The sequence below is a fragment of the Apostichopus japonicus genome, chromosome 17, assembly GCF_037975245.1.
Source record: "Apostichopus japonicus isolate 1M-3 chromosome 17, ASM3797524v1, whole genome shotgun sequence".
Lineage (NCBI taxonomy): Eukaryota > Metazoa > Echinodermata > Holothuroidea > Aspidochirotida > Stichopodidae > Apostichopus > Apostichopus japonicus.
In genome coordinates, this window is record NC_092577.1 from 29877404 (window position 1) to 29899425 (window position 22022).

Below are 22022 nucleotides of genomic sequence, written 5' to 3' on the forward strand. Positions count from 1 at the left end.
TAAATGAGCTAAGTTTACCAAATTAAAAAACAAACAGGAACCTTTGAATGGGTCTCACAGGCCAATTCAAGACATATAACTGTGCCTAAAATGCAAGTATAAATTACATTAGCATATACTGTAGTGAACTCATTAAATACTGTCTAGGCCTTTAATTACGATTACATTTTACTTATTAACTGCTGCAGCTTCCAACTACTTGCTTGCATCTATAATCCATAAATTACAGAGGCCGCTGGTGGCTTTCGGGTCCGATCACCATTTTTGTTTCTATTAAGTATTACGAATATGAGTATTATGAATATGACGCACAATCAAAACAATACATCGCGCAACTAGTACACGTGCTTTTCGCATAAACGATTAGATCATTTATTATTATTCACATTCACGTAGCCTAGCTTTGATTACCTTTTGTATTTTTACGCGCTACAACAATAAACGTAATCTTTGCTTCCAATTCCTTCAATATTATTTGCTTTGGTCCTTCATCAAATGAGAATCGGGTGAACAATGAAATGACGAAAATGTTTTTTGCCTCCGTGGAATCTTTGCACAGTTGACCATAATCTGACACGAGAAACTTGCTGAACTGATGTTTTAAGAAAAAGTCAAATTGCATTGACATTATTATGACCCGTGAACAATATCTGATTTTTCGTTTAACTCCATGAGAAAGGACCCCGGTGGGGAAAACCAAAATCAGACCAATCACATTTGTGGGAAAACAGGTAATGAACATCTCCCGGCCTCGATATTCCACCCGCTCCCCGTCCCACTTCCCGTCCCACTCCCCGTCCCACTTCCCCGTCACACTTCCTGTCACACTTCCCCATCACACTTCCCCGTCACACTTCACCGTCACACTTCCCCGTCACACTTCCCGTCACACTTCCACGTCGCACTTCCCCGTCACACTTCCCCGTCACACTTCCCCGTCACATTTCTCCGTCACACTTCCCCGTCCCACTTCCCCGTCCCACTCCGCGTGCCGGCCTGCCTCCCTAGTCAGGCTATAGCTTCGATGAAGATTGCAGCAATTAAGGCTGTTTCAAGTACCCTCTGGGGTTATGCAAGGTAGTCAGGTTTGGGCACACGGAATGGATTCGTGACAGGTGAGCTCTGTATTTCGGTTTCACCTGGGAGTTGTCTGCTGGGTATGCTTGCATGTTAAATGACACCATGTTTGAATGAAGGGCGCAAGCAAACTCATTCCCCTGAAGTTCGCCGACAGGGCTTGTATCGTCTAAACAACTTCATGTCTATTAAATTTGACCCTTGATCTAGATCTTGCTAACCTCTGCGGAGAAACGAAAACGTCACAAACTTATTCCTCTCATAGTTATTGCAGTGAAAAAGTGCAATTTCCAGTGAAATAGAAAATACTTCGCATAGGTTAAAAAAATAGTTAATAGGGTGTTTAATGTCTTCAATATAGCCAGAATTAACATTCTCTAAATTTATATGAAATATTTCTTTCAAGACATAAATCATAATTGTTTGTCCCAAATTCTGCTTTGAGAGGACAAAGTCAAAAGAAATGTTCCGCTAGCGTTTCATTTTCGGTTTTGCAAAAGAAAAGAAACAAACTAGTGGGCGGGGAAGGGGGGGGGGTAGGCTGTAATTTTATGTAAAAAAGTTATTGGTACCTAATTTTCTATGAATAAAACGAAATTGAAAATATTATTTCTTATTGTGATCCCTAACCGCAACTAAAGGAAGGGTAAACATATCACTACAGCGGTAATCATTACGGTGTTGCCTTGTTCCCATTTGGAAACGCCTTTGGTGAACAGGCCGAAAATGCCTCCCAGATCGCAAATGGCACTTCCCATGCCTTGCAAGTTGCATCTAAGCATTTTATATTATGAAATTACTAGCGATATCATAAAAACGTACACAAAAAAATGCTCAAGGGGGGAGGGCGATCGCCCCTTCGCCCCCCCCCCCTTGGCTACGCGCCTGTTGGTGAAACAGCTATAGGTTACCCCGTGTGATACAAGAAGATGTAGTATATTTAAAAAGCCTTTAAATATTACCATTTGGTTGATAGGTATAGGTCTTTAAGTTAAATTTCCAAGCCCTTGGGATAGCTGAAAATTATGCCATAATACAGAGTAAAAGGGAAATATTAATATTCAACTTTGAAATGATGAGAGTATAATTCAACAAATTGCAATTAACAAATTGCTAATAAATAGCCTTTTGGGGGTGGGGGGGGGTCACTATATCAGAATAGGAAATGTTGTTATCAATCTTGATAAACGAGTTATTGAGTAAACATTCATTAGAATAGATATTGTTGTAAATGGGGGGGGGGGGGGGGGAGCAGATGGCAAATTCGGCAATATGAAATGTGTCCCGGAATGTAAGGAGGAAGATGTTCAAGACCTTAGCATGCATAGACTCAGGATGCGTGATCCAGTGGCGTCTCCAGGGGTTGGCCTGGGAGGCACGTTCTTTCCCCAAAAAAATCGTGCCCCCAGGTGCCCCCCAGAGGCGATTTGTAGTGTTAAGAAAATACTCAAACAATTTTTTTTTTTACAAAGGACGAAACGTATTATGTTCATCAGTAAAACTTCTTTCCACCGACCATCAGAATAACCAGTCATTTTCTCACTGAAAAGGCCACAGGGGCCCCAGCGTGAACCGGTAGTGCTTAAACTTCACTACTACCCTGCATGAATTTAAATTTAAATTTTCAACACTCTTTTTCACGTTGTAAACTTTCCCCAGTTGGTAGCATCGTCTAAGAGTTTGTTTCAGAATCCCCGGTGTCCAGGGGCATTAACCTTCTGTAGTGATTTTAATGAAACTAACATATTTACAGTGTATTTTGTTGTCATGTGACCGGAACTGGTCATATGCTGTAAACGATGCACGCCCCGGTACTTGTTACGGTCAATGTTAGTCTCTGTCCATAACTTCCGTTACGTATCAATGGATGTATGTCATGATTGATGAGAACGCGTATATGGTATGTTGATCTTTATATATTTAATATATATATCAAACCGCAAGGATGTTGAATTTAAGTTTTCCAGGAGTGTCTAAATCGATAAGAGGTAGTGGTGGAGGTGGTGGAGTGGTTGAGGAGTGGTGGTGGAGGGTGGTGGTGGAGGTGGAGTGGTCTTGGAGTGATCTTGGAGTGGTGGTGGAGGGGCGTGGTGGAGGTGGTTGTAAGTGGATCCATGAAATGAAACATAATAAAAAATCTATTTGGAAATTTTGTATTTCTCGGGTCACCTTGAAGGAACAGCAAGACTATTTTAAAGCAATCAGTATTGCCCCACAAATATGCCTAAAAGTGAAAAATTGGTCACCTCGGAAATTAAATAAGAGCGAAAAAAAGAATATACTGCCACCTTTATAGTATTTGTCTAAATTATTCATCTTCAGTATCAGTATAGAGATTTAAGGTCAACACCTAAATATGTGAAAACAGTTTTGAAAGCTCTGAATTAATTTTAGCATGCTATAATTACTGAAGATGTCCAACAGGTGTTTGAAGAGTTCAATGAAAATTTAATCAATTAACGCTAGATTAGATATCGATGGATGATACGACTGCCATTAATGTATACTTGACGTAATCGTAAAGTTTACTACTATAATACTATTGCCGAGGGGAAGAATTTGGTGAATAATGTGAGAGAACCAAACATGGGCATTATAATAGTTTTATACAGAAAATAACATATGTCGGTTTACGACAGCCGTTGCTGATTTATACGGTTTTCCAAGGTGTTTGAACGGTTATATAAAAGAATCGTGGTGATATGATAACATATTTATTGATTATAATTCCTTGACGGTGCTATTTGACCGATTAAACGTTCAGAAGGTTCTTGAACGATTTAGGAAGAATGATGCTAATATGGTAGCTTATGCTATATAGCTACAATTGATGGTGTTGATTATAAGGTCTTCGTGGTGCTGCTATATGGCAACTGTGCGTTTTCCATGGTGCTTGTACCGTTTTACGAATGGTGCTGATGTGATAACTTCTCCACTGCGACCAGCTAGAATTGATGGTGTTGATTATAAAGTCTTTAATGCGCATATATATGACCGATTATGCGTTTTCGACCGTACCAGTACGGTTATAAGAATGGTGCTGATACCATAGCTTATGTAGTCTTGTTCGAAACCATGGCATTCTGCTGTTTACTTTACCTGTTACAATTAATATGAGTGCGCCCTTACTTCCTCTTTCGAAAATCTGTTCGTTTTAAGGTAATTCTCCTGACAGGCAGATTTGTGGAAGGGCGCCCTGAGTTAGTGTTATAATTCGACGATATTTATACATAGAACGAACGTCTTGACCAAGTCTATAGCTTATGCGACCAGCTGCGATTGATGGTGTTACTAATAAAGTTTTCATGGTGCTCTGGCAGCGTAATCCAAGGTGCTTGGGACGGTTACACGAATGGTGCCGATGGTGATTATTTCATAAGAACGGACCAGTTATCAAGTCTTGATGGTACTTTTCAGATCAGTAATGATGACGAAGGCCATGGCGTATTTGCCGTCTGGCAGCAAGAAGCTTCCTCTTACAATACCAGTTCATACGACAAGCAGTTAATCTTCGTTTACTGGGCGAAGAGCTCAACACGAAAGCGTCACTTTCGGTTATCTGTGGTGTATCTACTGTATCAAAACTTAAACACATATATCGAATCTGGGAACAGTCTAATCCAGTCACATTAATGTTATAGTTTACAATGCCCATATCTCCGAGTTGTCCATTTCTAACAGGTACTGAAGATTGTTCGTGCGTGAGTATTTGCTGGTTTAGTAACGAATAGTCTGTTAGAATCATATTTTCCTTCGGAGGTCTGTTACAGAACCAAGCACTAATTCGCCACATGTTGTTCCCTACAGATAAAAAAAAACGAAAAAAAGGATATTTCTCTGGGGCAAAAAACAAAGTATGCAATTTTTCCAGCCCCAACCCCCTCCCCATCCCAACCTCACATTCAACCCCCACACAAGACTATCACAGTATACCCGTCAATAGGCATATATATATGTTGTCGATCAACGTTATAATTTATTAATTAAATTATTTCCTTTTGTAAGTCAACAACTGCAAATCACATGCAGCATTTGTTTTCTTCTCACTCATGCCGATGGACAAATAATTATTGTTTGCTTTCCTTATGGCTGTAATAATTTAAAAAATAAATTTAAATAATACCCGGTCTCTATATTGTCACGTTTATATAACTATGTACGTTTACAAAGTAAAGAATGACGAAGTATGACGAAGAATGACGAAGAATGGCGAAGAATGGCGAAGAATGACGAAGACCGAAGTTTGGGCAATAGATTTTGTTATCATCATTGTTTATACTATCTTATGTAGGTCTACGATTTGAACTTTAAAACAATGTTATTATCATTTTGTAGGCCTTCCTCAAAATAAAGGTCGTCATTTTTCTTGACCTATCTTAGCCAATGTCTCTATATGTAGTTTTTATTATGATCGGTAACTTATATTAGGCATAAATTGAACCCGTACGAGAAATTTGACATATTTACATAAAACCAAATGTGTCCTATTATTTTCCATCTTGTGTTTGCATTTTGTCAGTCAGTCAGACAATTGATAATGGCCTTTACCTGTTATATTAATTGACCGGCCTTGACCATCGTTATCAAAGTTCACATCCACTTTTAACTTGACGACTGTTTTTCTCTCTTCTCGAACGTTGAACTGCTTGAGAACAATCTGAGGGCGGTCGGCATTAATAGCTGAAAATGATTAAATGATCAGGAATCAAGTAGGAATCGGAAATATTAAACAATGATTGACACGATTTAAATTATAGTCAAATATAACAATTAGTTTTATGTGTCTTTGGGGGGACTTCGGTAGTGAAGAAGCGTTACGGACTAATCTATTATTTTTGTGGGGGTGTTTTGTCTTTAACAATAAATGTGTAACGGATAACCGTCCTTAAAGGTCATCGGTATTGCTCCCGAACCACCCTCCCCACCCCCTCCCTCCAAGTATGATCATCCATGTTTTTTATTTACACTGAGCAATTTACTAGTATTTTAGTTATCCACAATGAGATTTTTCATGGTTTCTTTTAATACTCCTTCATGGCTGGGAGTACTTTTTGAGAATCATAGCCTCATGGAAAGTACCTTGGAGAACTTCTAGCAATGTTTAGCATGCTATTGTGGCCAGTACTGATTACCCTTAAAATGGTGTCCAGCTGGGTGATAATTTTTGTGTCCCCTTTTATGTACAGCGTCAAAGTGACCATTACATTATGGGTTAATCGGCCATTAAAGGTAGTTTAGACATTTGTTTTTTATATATCGTTGTGTTCAAGCATAATTACTCTGCTTTGTTATTTTCGATCTAAAACAGGTTGAGTACAACACTGCAGAGAAAGAAAGGTGTCTAAACTGTCACAAGGTTGGATGGATCGAGCCCGCAACAGGCGCGTAGCCAAGGGGGGGGGGGGCGAAGGGGCGACCGCCCCCCCCCCCCATTGAGCATATTGTTTTTGTATGTTTTTATGATATCGCTAGTAATTTCCAGCTGAGATGCAACTTACAAGGCCTGGGAAGTGTCATTTCCAGCATTTTCAGCCAGAATTTTCTTGTACGCGTATCGCCATATGGTGGCGCTACGCTTAGATAGTTTTCAATACAGATTCTACGGCTCTGATAGTTTGCCTACAGATTCGCCCCTACCTTGGCAAATTCCTGGCTACGCGCCTGGCCCGCAATGAACTGTTTGGCTGGTGACGGAAGGAGAAGGGAGGACTATATGTTAGGTGAAATGAATTTTTGACCGTTAAAGGAAGAAGGGGGGGGGGGCTTAACCGATTCAAGTGGTGACAAAGAGGAATGCATTAGCAGATTCGAGTACGAGGGGAAAGGAGAGCATGCGCATAATGATGTGTATGGGGTTGGGGGGGCAGGGGGACATTAGGAGGTTCAAGCTGATAATAGGTCGGAGAGAGGTGTAAATAAATCGAATAAGATGGTAAAAAGGGAGGGGCGTCACTTTGGATTTAAGCTGACGATTGAGAAGCGTTATTTCTAAAACAAATATCGCTCTAAGCGAAGTTTCATTGCATTGTGGTGCTCGGGTGGTTGCCTTTTGGCCACCGAAATAAATTATAGCTGCCTGAATAACGACCCATGATTGTCATAAAACTGAAAAAGATCTATTTTAATCGCCCGTCATTCTTTCGGTATAGTTTCCGAGTCGTTACTAGAGTCAAGTTGATGTTATTTATACCTGATAACGCGCTTGCGTGGTGACTAGCTCACTCGAACGGAAAACAGTCTCCAATTCATTCGTCATACTCAGTGACTATGCGCGTGAGAACTAAGTTGTTTGCCAGAAATTCTCCCTGTGTATTCAGTAACTTTCCTTCATAGTGTATACTGTACGTTACCTGCCACAGTAAACTGTACACCACATTTGCCACATTTTACCAGACAGCAAGTTCATGATTGCGTCATGCGTGCCAGCCGATCCGAAAGCTGTTTATGTTATTTCTGAGCTATAATTGATTTGGAAATTGAGTTTATGTTTTTCAAATGGTCAGATTTTTAATATGTAAATTCCCTCCTCTATTTTCACCTAGGCTCCCTGCCCCCCCCCCCCCCGCCATTTACCCATTCGTGCGGAGAGGCTAAGACCTACAGATATTCCTTCCTTAATAGCTTTCGATATGAATGGGGGGGGGGGGATTTCTTTTACTCCCTGAAGTTATCTAGTGTAAACATACCTTGTGCGGATTTATATCTCGGTAATACTCGAATATACTGTCCAGGCCACCAGGCATCGACAACGGGGAAAGGGAGGGGAAGGGGATCCGGGGAAAGGGGGCCCGGACAAGGGATCGTACCAATAATTATCAGCAAACTAGTCTTATTGCGGGCGTGGTGCTGACATAGGCGGCACTTACGATCCGCCCCTCCCCTCCGCCCCCCTCACCTCTCCCACCCACTTATCCGTCCCCTTTCTCGAATCTGCAGTATCAGCGTCCCTGGGTATGAGCAGGGAGTTGTTATTCCATAACAACTCCCTGGTCTGAGAGCCATACTCGATATCATCGCCACAGAATGTCGGTCATATATGAGTGAAATGATGCAAGTAAAATTTACAGCCTATTACTGGATACAAGTCATTGACAAATGAGGCGTAGAAAATGAATTATTCACCCATTCACAGCCAAGTGCAGCGACGCAAAGAGTCAGTGCGTCCTTGTGCTTCATCACTACGTTGTTAATTGTTTTATCGTTGACCCTCATGGGCCATTACACTAATGCACCTATTACTCCTTTCAACCCCCTCCCCCCCCCCCCAAAAAAAAAACAACATTGTCTTATTTTCAAAATGCTTGAATATCTGTACTTGTACTTGCCAGAACGTTGTAAGGTACGGGATCAATAAGTTTTTTGACGCCAAACGAGTACACTTTAAGAATGATTATAAACACAAATAATTGCGTAGATTTTTTTTTAGCTTTGCGGCAAAGACAATTAATGATAAAAAATAAATAGATCAAATAATTATTATGATATAGAAAATCACGAAAAAATCTCCAAAAGCATTGTGTATTGTTTTTTTTTACCAAACTGTATTAATTAATACATGGTACATCAATAAACAAACAGTTGTGATTTTGTTTGGAAAGAAAATTAACATCATTCCCATGTAAGGATACGTTCTTCATGCTAGGCCATTAAATAACTGTTGTTCAATACCTTAATTTTCCTTATTTTAACCAAAAATCATATACTTGAAACATGTAAATAAATACGGTCAGAGATTTGTGAACAAAGAAATGTACATTATTAGCCCATAGGCCTACGTCACTAAATTTAGATATATTTGTGTAAGCGTTTGTCTTGTGTTTTTAGTAGTTTGGCGTCGACAAAGCATATTGATAATACCGTACCTTTCTTCTATGGAACACAGAGATTAGAAAAGAGAGTAACTAGTGGTCAAACTAATGATCAAATATTTCAAGCATTAATAGTAAAGAATTGCCTTTTTCTCAGCGAGACCGAGAATGTTTTAGTTTGGGCTAGTCGGCCATGTTTCATTGGAGTAATAACTCGATTTACAGTGGAGAGCCTATAGTACCAATACAGACTACATAGCGAACACTGACTTGTCTTGACTAACACATACAGACACACACAATTCTCTATAAGATAACGCACTTAACGATGTAAATGATTGGTTTCTATAAATATATGACACGTCGTCGACACATGACCAGTGCAGGTGTCACGAGATTCTGCCGTGTGTGGAAAGACATTTTAGATATTAAGTTCAAACTCCCAGATGTGTAAATGTTATATTAATATATTTCAACGTCACTGAGATGACAAACTGACCACTTACAAAGTATACTACGTGTATAGGCGCTATATGCTATATATATATCCTATATATGAAGGATATATGTGAGCATATATGCCAGTTTATATTTCCCTACTTATAAATGTATTCCTAATTCAATTTAAAAAAAAAATAAGAATGACCTAAACTCTAGGTCACATACCTCATATATTACCTATCACATTATGAATTCAAATAACTGAATTTATTGAACTTCGAGATAAGCCTTTCGCTATCTCTGATCCAAAGTACTAGATGGCTGTCCCTGCTCACGGTACAATTAAAGATAACATGTACACGAACTAACTCGTCAATATTACGTAACAATGGCATCTAGGACATACCGGGTAACAATGGCAGAGTAATTGTTTGTTTTTTCTCATTCAATTGATTAAGTCTTACTTCTTGGGCAGACCGGGCAACATTGATTTGGCAACACAGTTGGGTGTTCACAAAGCTCGATGACATTAGGACAGTTAGGTAAAGAACACGCCACAGTGCCCTCACTGCATCGACATTGCACACAGCTAGCTTCCTCCCAGACGTCACCGTTTGGGTGGAATCTTCCCCGGAATAGGCAAGAGTGCTCTATATAAATAAAAACAGAAGAAAAGTTCCAAAAGAATTTAAGGGAGAGGGTGCATGAGGTGGTGGGGTAGGGGGAGGGGCAGGGAAGATAGGAGGATGAGGTTTTGCATTCTTATAATTCCCGCCGTCAGTCACATTTGTCACTTATACATGGTAGCACAGAAAATGTTTAATTAGACTGCATTTACAAATTAAAACGAACGGTCTCTCATTGTTCAACCAGAAAGTCAAAAGACTTAGTGATTCCTTGCCCATTTGATAATAAACTTTAGGTAAAAGAGTTTCTACCGATCTAATGCTGAGCAGAAATGGCAAGTCTTGCAGAATTGAGTAATGCATATCTATGCAAAGAGGGTCGAAGGTCAAACAAACTTAACTTCTGTATAATTCTACTTATTCTGACTATAACCAACAATTGACCTTGAATCAACTTTGACCTCCATGAAAAACAATAGGGATTATCTGCTCATCAAAGGCTACCAACATACCAAGTTAAAGTTCATGAAACTTTTCTTCTTGAGATATTGTATTCACAAGGTTTACAGCCTTTGACCTCTGGTGACCTCAAATAACCATTAGCCTCCATGAAAAACACTATGGATCATCAGCACACCATAGGCTACCAACAAACAAAGTTTAAGCAACTTTTACTTCTTGAGATATCGTGTTTACACGGTTTTCAGACTTTGACCTGTGGTGACCTTTGACCTTCATGGAAAACATGAAAACCATGTCAGACCCATATCAGTTGGAGTTTCACAAGTTATTGCCCCCAAGAGCCATAATTGGCCTTTCGTGACCTTGGATTACATAACTGTTATTTAGTAAAACGTGCACCTACTGCATTCACAATATGTCCCAATATATCAGCCACGTCAGACTTCGTCACTGGAAGTTGTTGCAAAAATTAACGTCAGTGGACATTTTTTTGCCCATAAGCAACCTTGAATGGCGATACGTTTTTATGAAAAATGTTCCCCTTGATGAAGTGCACTCTATCCTAAAATTGTTATGCACTCCAATGTACATACACAATGTTATTGCTAAAAAGGTATCAAATCCAACCGTTGGCACCTCATAACTTAAGAACCAGGTGTCCGATCGAAGTGGGAGTTAGTTTCGTCTATAGAGCACACAGAGCTCTATCATATATTAAAATATTGACAAACATTTTTTTCTTTGCCTTGTATCTCCTAAAATGAGCATATTTATAAAAAAAAAACATGTCAGACCCTGTCAATGGGAGTTATTGTTTTCAGCCTTTGACCTCTGGTGACCCCAAATGACCTTTGACCTCCATCAAAAATAACAGGGATCATTCTAATCACTAAGAGTTACCAACATACTATGTTTAAAGCTCAAGTCAACTTTACTATTTGAGATATCGTGCTTACATGGTTTTCAGCTTTTGACCTCTGGTGACCTCAAATGACCTTGGCTCCCATGAAAAACCATAGGGATTACCTGCTCACCAAGGGCTATCAACACACTAAGTTTAAAGTTGAAGCATCTTTTACTTCTTGAGATATCGTGTTTACAAGTTTTTTACCTTTTGACCTCTGGTGACCCCAAATGACCTTTGACCTCCATCAAAAATAACAGGGATAATCTAATCAATAAGAGTTAACAACATACTATGTTTAAAGCTCAAGTCAACTTTACTATTTGAGATATCGTGTTTACATGGTTTTCAGCTTTTGACCTCTGGTGACCTCAAATGACCTTTGGCTCCCATGAAAAACCATAGGGATTACCTGCTCACCAAGGGCTATCAACACACTTAGTTTAAAGTTCAAGCATCTTTTACTTCTTGAGATATCATGTTTAAAAGTTTTTTAACTTTTGACCTCTGGTGACCCCAAATGACCTTTGACCTCCATGAAAAACAACAGATATTACTTGCTCACCAAGGGCTATCTACACACCAAGTTTAAAGTTCATGCATCTTTTACTGCTTGAGATATCATGTTTACATGGCTTTCCGCCTTTGACCTCTGGTGACCCTAAATGACCTTTGACCTCCATGAAAAAGAGTTGGGATCATCTGCTATCCTAGGTCAATCCCCAGTCTAATTTTCAAGTTGAAGCATCTTGTACTTCTTGAGATACCGTGTTTACAATTTTTTTCCGCCTATGACCTCTGGTGACCTCTCAAATGACCTTTGACCTCCATGAAAAAAAATAGAGACCATCTACTCACTAAGGGCTACCCACATACTAAGTTTGAAATTCCAAACACTATTACTCCTTGAGATATTGTGCTTACAAGGTTTTCAGACTTTGACCTCTGTTGACCTCAAATGACCTTTGAACTCCATGAAAAACAATAGGGATCATCTACTTACTAAGGGCTACCCACATACCAAGTTTGAAGTTCATCCAACTTTAACTTCTTGAGATACCGTGTTTACAAGCAAAGCGTCACATACACACACACATACACACACACACACACACGCACACACGCCATCACCATCGCATAGATTCCTTTCGGCCTTCGGCAAGGAATCAAAAAGTACACCTAGTATTAATTCTTATGTTTCTTCTTCGAGTCATTTCATCAAGTTCCGAGAAACTGCCCGAATAATCTGTGTTACTGATTAAGTATATAGCTCAGTCATTTTAATTGACTCAGATCCGTTTTAAGGGTTTTCTTTCTCAAAAATTATAAACCATTATTGATGAAGACTAATGAAGACAGCTATAGGATTAAGAAAAGAAGCAAAATAGGTAGGAAGGAGGTTTGTAAGAAATATATATGAGTAATTATATGACTTATGTCAATATCTTTCAAACAACTGAGAGAAATTTGTGTAGTAATACAATCGGCTTATACATATATTAGAGCTCATCGAATGAAAGTATATGCACAAGTGTCCCATGATTGATCTCCACATTCTGTTTGTAGGTCAGCTAACTACCATTTCACGCGGCAATGTCGGATATGGTGTGTGCGTCTTTAATGGGGGTTAAGTTTGTTTACAATTGTAGTAGCTTGTTGTCACTAACGTCCGTGTCAGGACATAAGGAGTTTAGTTGTCTATTGAAGCGTGGAGAAGAAAAGGAGTAAGGGTCAAACTTCTTAGCTATAGCTTGGTTCAATCAGTACACTGATATTTCTCTTAAAAGATGAAGGAAATCTTCTAATTAAACAATCATTTGTGATAAAAGATTTCGATATCTGAAAGTCGAAGGTCAAGAAAGCATTAAAACAACGTTTTTTTGTCAGAAAATTGTAAAATAGATGCCTTATTGAAGTGTATAATATATTTAAAGTCTTCGCTGGGTCATCAGCAGCCCATGTGGTCTAATTGGTTAGGATGCGTCGCTTGCGGCGAGGTGCGGGTTCGATCCCCGTCATGGGTACATGACTTTTTTTCTCTTTCTTTCCCTATATAAGCTCTATACATGTTGTCATTGCTTGTTTTGGGTAAAAAAGGACCACTACATTTAAAGTAGTTTGCCACTTGCGAGACCAAGTAGAGGTTAGGCCGATATATAGTTGTGTTTTATGGTTTAGCTATGATGTTTCGATTTTCCATTTTAGTTTTGTTGCTTGTTTTTTGTTTGTTTAATGTTGTATGATTTTGTACATTTTTAAACATTCATAAACATTTTCATAAACATCACAAACGTTTTCGGATTGCAATGCATCGGATTGGGTCTCGGTCTCTAATGTATTACATTTGGCTTATTAAAGCAAATATTGCAGCTGTTGAAGCCAAAGTATAAGAAGTATCACTTACACTAGATTGTTTTGCACTTTTTTCTTCTTTCTTTTGTATTTTACATTGTACTTTGTAGAAATCTACACAATTTGTTAGGCAAACCGTAAATCAAGCTAGAATCTTGAAGGAGTGTTAGCTCAGCCGTGGCTAACGCCGGTGTCTTCCAATCATGAAAAGGTCTCCAGTTCGAGTCACTCCAAGATTAATGTATGTCGTCCAGTTACAGAGTTGTTGACAATTGACAATTCATAATCATGGACGTTAAATATGAATCTAGGAGACTGATTTCGGTCAGCTTGCGGCTTTGATAAGCCAACGAGGCTTCTTCGCGAGTTCCTGCTTGCAGGAGGATCTACTACATACAAGGGCGTAGGAACCGGGGGGCTGGGGGCGCCAGCCCCCCCCCCCCCCAGTGAAAAATGTGGAGGGGCGGAAGTATCATTCCGCCCCCCCCCCGCTTCGCAAGTCAGAAAACCCCTTTTTCATATCCAAATGAGAAAAAAAATCTCATTTGGAGCACCAATTGCATCTAAGGCCAGGTGAAAATGCAAAATTATATACAAAATGGAGTGGGTGGGTTGAAGTGTGCTATATTGCACCAAATTGCATCTGAGGCCACCTGGAAATGCAAAAAAAATCCAAAGGGGAGGGGGACACCCTTAGACCCCTCCCCCAGGCCGGCCTTCAGTCTTCAGCCCCCCCCCCCCACTCAAAAGTACCTTCCTACGCCACTGACTACATACATAACATCTGTGTTTAGTTGTTTAATTAAAGGGCGGTCCTTACCTATGCATTGCGGGCAGCACTCTCCTTGTGGAATGACTGGATTATTACACGGAGGTGAGGGGCAGTTTATAATGCCACACGTTGTCTCACCGCGTGCACAACGACACGTTACACATGGCTCGTCAGCTAAATATCTCCACTGCTCATGCGCAGAGTAGGTTTTACCTTCAAACTTGCAAGACAGTTCATCTGAAGAAGAAGAAATAAAATGTCAGTTTAGAAGTCACCAATAACATCTACAAAACGATAATTACATTAAACGTGCGGTTTTAATCATCCCAAACTCAAAGGTCATAATTGGTATTGATTGGCCCAATTCTTTTTTGCTTTTCTTTATGGTTTTCTTTTCATATTTTTTAAGGTAGCCTGAAATCTGTGCTATTATAAAGGTCATATTAAAAGGTAAAAATATATCTTAGACTGAACATTTGCTAAACCCACTTCCACTTGAGAAAATAAACATTGTAAATGTAAAAGGGGCAAAAAATAAGCACACGTGACTATGTAAAATATAAAAAACATTGTAAATGTAAAAGGGGGCAAAGAAATAAACACACGTGACTCGGTAATGTCATATTTGGACTGGATCAAGTCTTCACCGAGCAATTGGTGTAAACATTAAACCTGTGATATCTCCTAGACTGAATAACATTTTCCAACTAGCTGTTTGGGGCAGATTTTTTTCATCGCTGTTATCTCTATCACACAAACCAATATAATAATGATTGGGTTTCTGTCTTCATTAATGAATGCCAATCAACTTACTCCATTTTCTTACCCGGAAATTATACTTTACTAACAGTAATCTTCGCATCATTATCGGGATTATAACTCCTCTTTATTTATAGAATGCATAAAGTCTTGACATTTCCCCGTGCCCACTCCCTTCATCCTCTCGGACCCGCATTCTGCTGACACTTTTCTGTTTACTCGTTATTATAACAATTTTATGAGAAAAATTTCAAATAATGGAGAGGAAAACTATTTTATCTGTCGTCATCGCTTTCCTATCAACCCCACCCCCCCCCCCCGCCCCCATAGAAATATTGGTCTGACCTATTTTCTATAAACGTATGAACAGTAAAGGCCGGTCACACTATACCGACTTTTTCGGAATACTATCCGATTTTCCCAGAGGAATCGAAACAGCCAGTTTTCCGTTCGGGTCTTCTAGCCACAGTGATAAAGGACCTGATTTGCTATATGTTGAGCGATTCCGATGTGGAATAGCCCTCTCCTAACTTTTGATATTGACTCCGTTTCCTTTTATCGGATAGCTATCCGATTTCTCTTCCGATTTTTATCGTTTTTCGATGTGACGTCACTTCAGAATGTAGTCCGTTCCAGAACCCCTCAGATTTGGAGTAGGTATTCGAATACTCCACTGCATTCATTACATTCACTACTACAAACCTCACTCTTCGTCCTAAAATCGGAAAAATCGGACCGTATTCCGATAAAATATCGCTGTAGTGTGACTTGGCCTCGTATTATATCGACTCCACTTTTAATAATTCACACATACGGAAAGTGACTGTTTTGAGATTTATATAGGCCTATACAATTCCATACCCTGAAATATGCTATGCCTGTAAAACGAATTTAATATTTGGACTATATATATATTTGCAGTCATCAGACCAAATGTCAGGTTTTATAGTCGACAATTTCCGGTAATTGTATACCAATCCTACCAGATATTTTGTTTAATAATATTGCAATTGGTATATTGAAGCTAAAATATTACCTCCATGGGCTCCCTCACTCGTATTTTAACTTAAATAAATTCATGTTAGTTTATGAATCTCTTTCAAACATATTTTTCCTAATATTATAGTATCCATGACACGTCTATACAAAAAGTCAAATAATAGATAAATAAACCATCAAAAAAAATCGGTCCCCGCTAACTTTGGGATAGGATATTAGTGTTGAATATTACCTGAAATTTAACGACACCGACTGTGTGAACAAATAGTCATACCAGGGGGTTGTTCCATAACAACTCCCTGGTCATACGCTGTATTCTATCGGACGTTATAAGATCAGTTAATGATAAGTTCGGAATACGATCGTTGCGACAACGAACCATGAGCCCCCTTGTTTGTTCAATACTTTGAGCCATATTAGGCGAGGGGAGAGGGTACGTTCGACGGGGGAGAAAGATAAGGGGGGGGGGGAGGATACAGGAACGGAATGAAAATCACAAGAGGAAATAAAAGGAGTCTGAGACGCCGAAGAATGGTAAACTCTTGTTTCTTATCCCAGTTACCTTCTCAGTTTCCAATTGTCATGACAATAAAAAACCCAAACTGGGAAATCCCCCGTCCCCCATCCCCCGTCCCAAAATAACGCCCGGACAATTGGAAATAATAGATGAAGGATTTAAGTTCTGTGTATACCACATGTGGTGAAATGCAAAGGTCGTTAGTATTGCCCTCAAATTTGAAAAATATTTGCTGTACTCCCTTTATGTTATTTCCAGACATTTAAGGATAGTTTTAATTATGGAGTTACGTCTTCAGTTCAGCGAAGAAAACGGAATATGGAGAGGCCGTGTGCAAAGCTTGAAGTTTGTAAACGCTTATAATCTTCTAGCAAATTTGGAGGCGATCCTTTACGGGTTTTAAACACGCCTGGCGACATGGGAGGGGAGGGGGTGGTCAGGAGAGGCTACAGCTACTAGGGACGGGAAAACTTTCGCCGGGGACTCAGGAATACATGGATTAAAAATAGTGTATACTCCTATTTCTACGAAATACTAAATAAAGAGCTCAAAAGGGGCAGGGGCATAGCCTTAATTGTCCCTGGGTCTCGACCTATCTTTCGACGTCTCTGCCGTTAAATATAGAATTCAAACTCACCGACACACACTGGGCAGCACTGTCCGTCCGGAACAGCTGTGTAGATACACCCTGGACGAGGACATTCCGCAAGTGCGCATGCCTTGATGCCGTCATGGCAGTGACACGTGAGGCAGGGAACAGGGGACCAACTAGACCCACTGGGGTGCTGGGCGAGTGTATCGTTGCACGATTTACCTGGCGGATAGAAAAGCATGTTAACATTGATTTTTTCAATACTTATAGAACTGTAGCCAGGAATTTTGAGTGGGAGTAAAGGAGGGGGTTAGGGGGGGGCAGAACCAACGGTTTAGGGAGGAGCACGATATATGTGTTTCATGTAAACGTGCAAAGTTTTTGTACAAATGGTGGGTGGTGGGGGAGGGGGTGGAGTATAGTCTGCACAGGGTGGTGGGGTGGATTATGGTCTGCACAGGGGGCCCCTTCCCTGTGCCACAGCCTTGCTACGCGGCCTGCAGTTGCATATGGTTGTACAATCCTAATGTAATGTGGCATGCGGTGCATGTGTATATCAAATCAGGTTCATCCGTCGATTAGTCAAGAGAGTTTCTAAGATTTCTGACAGTTATACCGACTAACTTCGATTAACGTTGCTTTTGAGCACATTTTAAACATGATAGACATATTTTCCTTGCCCAATTCAGGACTGTTTTGTAATGGAAAGGGGACGTGGAGGCCGAGGTGGGGACTATAAAGTTCGGAACGTCATTGATAGAAACCATAATACATATAAATGAATTTGATAATCTGTCGTTTTTAAAAACGCTCAAAATACAGATGCCACACGTCACGCAAGTCAAACGATGTACCTAAGTCTGCTTACTGTGCCAAAAGACAATAAAAACAAACTTGAAAGTACTTGAGAATAAAGTGGAGTGTTAGCTCAGTGGTTAACACCGGTGCCTTTCAATCATAAGGTCCCCGGTTCGAGTCACTCCCAGATTAATGTATGTCGTCCAGTTACAGAGTTGTTGACAATTAACAATTCATAATCATGGACTTTAAATATGAATGTGAGAGACTGACTTCCCTCAGCTTGCGGCTTTGATAAGCCATTTAGGCTTCTTCGCGAGTTCCTGCTTGCAGGAGGATCTAATATACATACAAACATAAATAAAGTGAAGATAATTACCTGCTTCCCCTGTCTCTACAAGAAGATACAAAAACGACAAAAATATGATCTCCATAATAAGTCCTATAAGAAGAAACTTGAAGTACAAATGTCTCAAGATGACGTGAGAAAGATATCTATCGATTATTTCATTCCTCATACATGCGTGGCCACTCACTAGGCTAGAAATCTACTAGCTGCATGAGGCATCCAAGGTTTGATAATTCCGAGAGAAGTATTCCCCAATTTGAATAGATTTCAAAATAATCCAAGGTTTTTTTTTATCTCACACAAGAAGGGGCTTAAAGATGTCATCGAAAGAAAATGTGTAAACCGAACCGAAAGACACAAAGTTGAGTTGTTAAATGAAATATAATCCATACATTTTTGTGTGTGTTTGTAGCGCCTGTATTATGAACATTCCTCTTTTGGAATTTTTATGGCGTTCTTATATCAGACAGTCCTTTGATATATTATAGAGTTGTGACATTTGCATTTATTCGACACAGCTCACTAGACTATAAGTTCCGTTATACAAGGTATGGTTACACCATTTATAACTATTTTATCGATATACATATCTTGATTTGATTGCAACCTGTACAAAGTTTACATCAACACATACAATTCTTTTCCTCATGTTTTTGACCGGGTTTTATTGGGCACCGTTTCCGTCAAGTACAAGGATAGCTGGCAACGATTTAGTGAGCTTTCCCTCGAAATTATCGCTTAAGATCTACGCAACGGTATTTGCATCAGGAAATGATAATGCCAGAGGTTGCCTCCATAAGTAATCTACCTGACCATTAATACAACCGAATAAGCTGCTAGATTTGAGATGATTTTGAGAATCTCGAAAGTATTAAACTATTTCCAAAAAACAAAAACAAAAAAGAAGAACAGACTAAAATAAAATGATACGTGGTAATAATGTTGTAATTAAACTCAAATAAAATATAGGTCAGCCTTTTCGAATATCTAAATTTTCATCGAATATTCCTGAAAACTCTACAATTTGCAAAGGACAAGGATTATGTATATATTTTGGTGTGAAATATGATATGATCTCTTCAGTGAGAAACAAGAAATTAATCTCAAATATACTTCCCTTTCTTATCCATTGATACGTTATTGATTTTGACCTCTTTTCCTATTTGTTACTCTGTGTAACTGAGGTTTTTTTTATACCATAACGAGGTGTGGGAGGAATTGTGAGCCTTCTAGAAATCTTGTAGCAGTATCCAGTGGCGGAGCTAGGGGTATTGGTCAGAGGGGGCGAGAATGGTCTGTAGGGGCGCTTTCGACACTTTCTAAGCGGAGCGCCACCACATGTTGGCGCGGAGCGTACATAAATTTTTTCAGTAAAGATACTCCCTAGATAGCAGGAAATGACCCTTTCCGGGCCTTGCTAATTTGCATATAAACGAAGAATAAATAGGTGTCATCGCCATTTTGTCAGAAAATGACACCAACAAAATGTGACAAATGTCAATAGGTAGATGAGAGCGCAATAAAAAAGTCAATAATCGCGAATAAGTAAAAGTTGTAAAAAGCTGAAAAGGGCGCCAGCAGTCCATTTGAGTCCGTCAGGGGGGGGGGGGGGTCGCCCCCCTGACTGTATGGACGCTCCGCCACTGACAGTATCGGAAGTCCAGATAAACTGTTATCTGGCCACGATTGCTTAATCATGAACGTAGAGACGAATGTATAGAAAAGAGATGACCTGATCGCAATAGTTAAGTTGTAGAAAGAGTGAGAGTCACCGATCGAGGTTATGTCTAATATATGTAAACGGTGCGAACAGATGGAAGTGGGGAGGGATGATGGGAGGGGAGGGTGAGAGGTGAAAGCGGAATTATGTTATTTCATATACTGTAACGATTGGGTATTGCTAGAGATTGCAAGTTGAAAGCAAGGCCGGACCTCGCATTAATAAATGTCACCGAGCCCTTCTTTGAAATCTTTTTATCCCTTTTATATCTGTACCCCCGGTCCCCGAGTTCCTAATTGACCACAGGCCCCGTGCAGCAGCATCCAACTTCTGAACTCCCCCCCCCCAGCCTCCCCTCTCATCGGACATGGAAATGGGAGGGGGTTATTCATGTATTTAAATGTAGTATGTGACGTGCCACGGGGGTAAATTCTCGGAACTCTTCTATTTGATACGTGTGATTACTATGATTCGTTATGCTGACGACACCGACCTGTTGAAAGCGGGCCCTATCCATTTTTAATTACTGCCACTTTTGAAGAGTTGCATAATTTTTTGTTGTGATTTAATTAAGGCTATAACAGGACCTTCACTCACTGACAAAAAAAAAGGTTATTTTAAGTTCCCTGTTCGTATTTCTCAAGCTGCAACATGGCACCACCAAAACAACCATATCACATTTTATAATTTCAGGCCAACTTTTTTAGTTGTTTAATTCGATGATATAATTTAACTTGGAATTAGCAGTCGTTATTCACAACGGACGGAGATTTTGTTAGCCAAATAGAATTCTTCGTTCTTTACAAAAGACCATTACCCTACTTTACATCTCTTACTGGCATTTATGTCTATATGGCGAACAGCTATCCGGCTGCACAAACTCCATGTCCCCCATCGCCCCCCCCCCCTTCAAATGGCAGTGCGTTACATAACAAGAGCTCATTTAAGTCTCTCAGCAATCCTCTTTCCCTCAACAACTTCAATATTTATGACACACCAGTTATCAACAGCTGCAACCATTATGTTCCAATTCTGTAAAGGGACTCTACCTTAGTGTTTCAAAATCATTTACCCCCCAATCGTTATTCCGTAAACAACCACAACACTATAGATTCAGTAAACTCTCATAGCATTCCTGTAAATACGTTTGAAGTCTTTGAATCGCCCTCAAGTCTGCACATATCATTGCTAACTGAAATATTTGTTATAAAGCTCTTTTCTTTTATCTAGTAATTCCTAACGCTACTTTTATCTTCTATCCCCCTCCCCATTCCTATTTTGTATCTCTCTGCAGCCTGGTTCATAGTAGTGTGGGTACATGGTGTGGGCTACACGGGGGGGGGGAGGGGTCTCCTTTAAGTCGTGTTTTTTTTTTATTTCTCGGTTCGTCCCATTCTTTCTTTTTTCTTCCTTCCTGCTTGTTTGCGTTCTTCTTTGAATTTCTTAATTGTACGGATATTTTTCTTTTGTTCGGGGTTGAAAACGGGGAGGGTGCTGGGTGTAATTTCAAAATGAATGTCAAAGGTCATCAGACGGATAGGTCATGAAATGACATGTGGCGCTCGAGGTCATATTAAGTGTCCACTCCTGTGTCACTCTCCTTTGATATTTTGTAATATAGATAACTATAATCACTGTGAAATAACATGCGGAGGTGGAAACTGGGTAAAGAAGTCCGGAGGAAGTGAGTAGAAATCTAAGGTTGAGAAAGAGGTGAGGGGGTGGGGAGTACCTTACACGGTTCCTCCTACCGACTGATCGTCTTTGAATGAATTAAGCAAAATCTTCTTTGATAGAGCTCATAAATGGATTTGATGAGGGGCAGTGGCGTAGGAGGTACTTTTGA

General features: G+C 39.8%; 2 protein-coding genes across 2 annotated transcripts in view; both read right to left on the bottom strand.

Annotated features, from left to right (window-relative positions):
* Positions 1–608, bottom strand: part of LOC139954748 (intermembrane lipid transfer protein VPS13B-like) — a 48533-nt gene extending 47925 nt beyond the window's left edge. Inside the window, exon 1 of the mRNA XM_071954669.1 lies at positions 412–608. The gene's annotated coding sequence lies outside the window, so the exon portion shown is untranslated. The remainder of the gene's footprint in view (positions 1–411) is intronic.
* A 2606-nt stretch (positions 609–3214) lies between these two features.
* On the bottom strand, positions 3215–18931 carry LOC139954943 (uncharacterized). Its single transcript, XM_071954967.1, has 6 exons — positions 18487–18931; positions 17355–17531; positions 14491–14679; positions 9791–9976; positions 5626–5757; positions 3215–4878 (listed from the first exon to the last, which is right to left on the bottom strand). Exons 1-6 carry the CDS (start codon positions 18623–18625, stop codon positions 4496–4498), a joined length of 1206 nt encoding a protein of 401 aa, XP_071811068.1. The 5' UTR covers positions 18626–18931; the 3' UTR covers positions 3215–4495.
* Positions 18932–22022: the final 3091 nt, after the last annotated feature.

Coding starts and splice junctions, on each gene's coding strand:
- LOC139954943 (XM_071954967.1), bottom strand. CDS start 18,625: ATGAGGAATGAAATAATCGATAGATATCTTTCTCACGTCATCTTGAGA. Junction 5,758..9,790: donor TTGCCCGGTCTGCCCAAGAA/GTAAGACTTAAT, acceptor AATCATTTTCAG/CTATTAATGCCGACCGCCCT. Junction 4,879..5,625: donor CCGGTCAATTAATATAACAG/GTAAAGGCCATT, acceptor TTTTATCTGTAG/GGAACAACATGTGGCGAATT.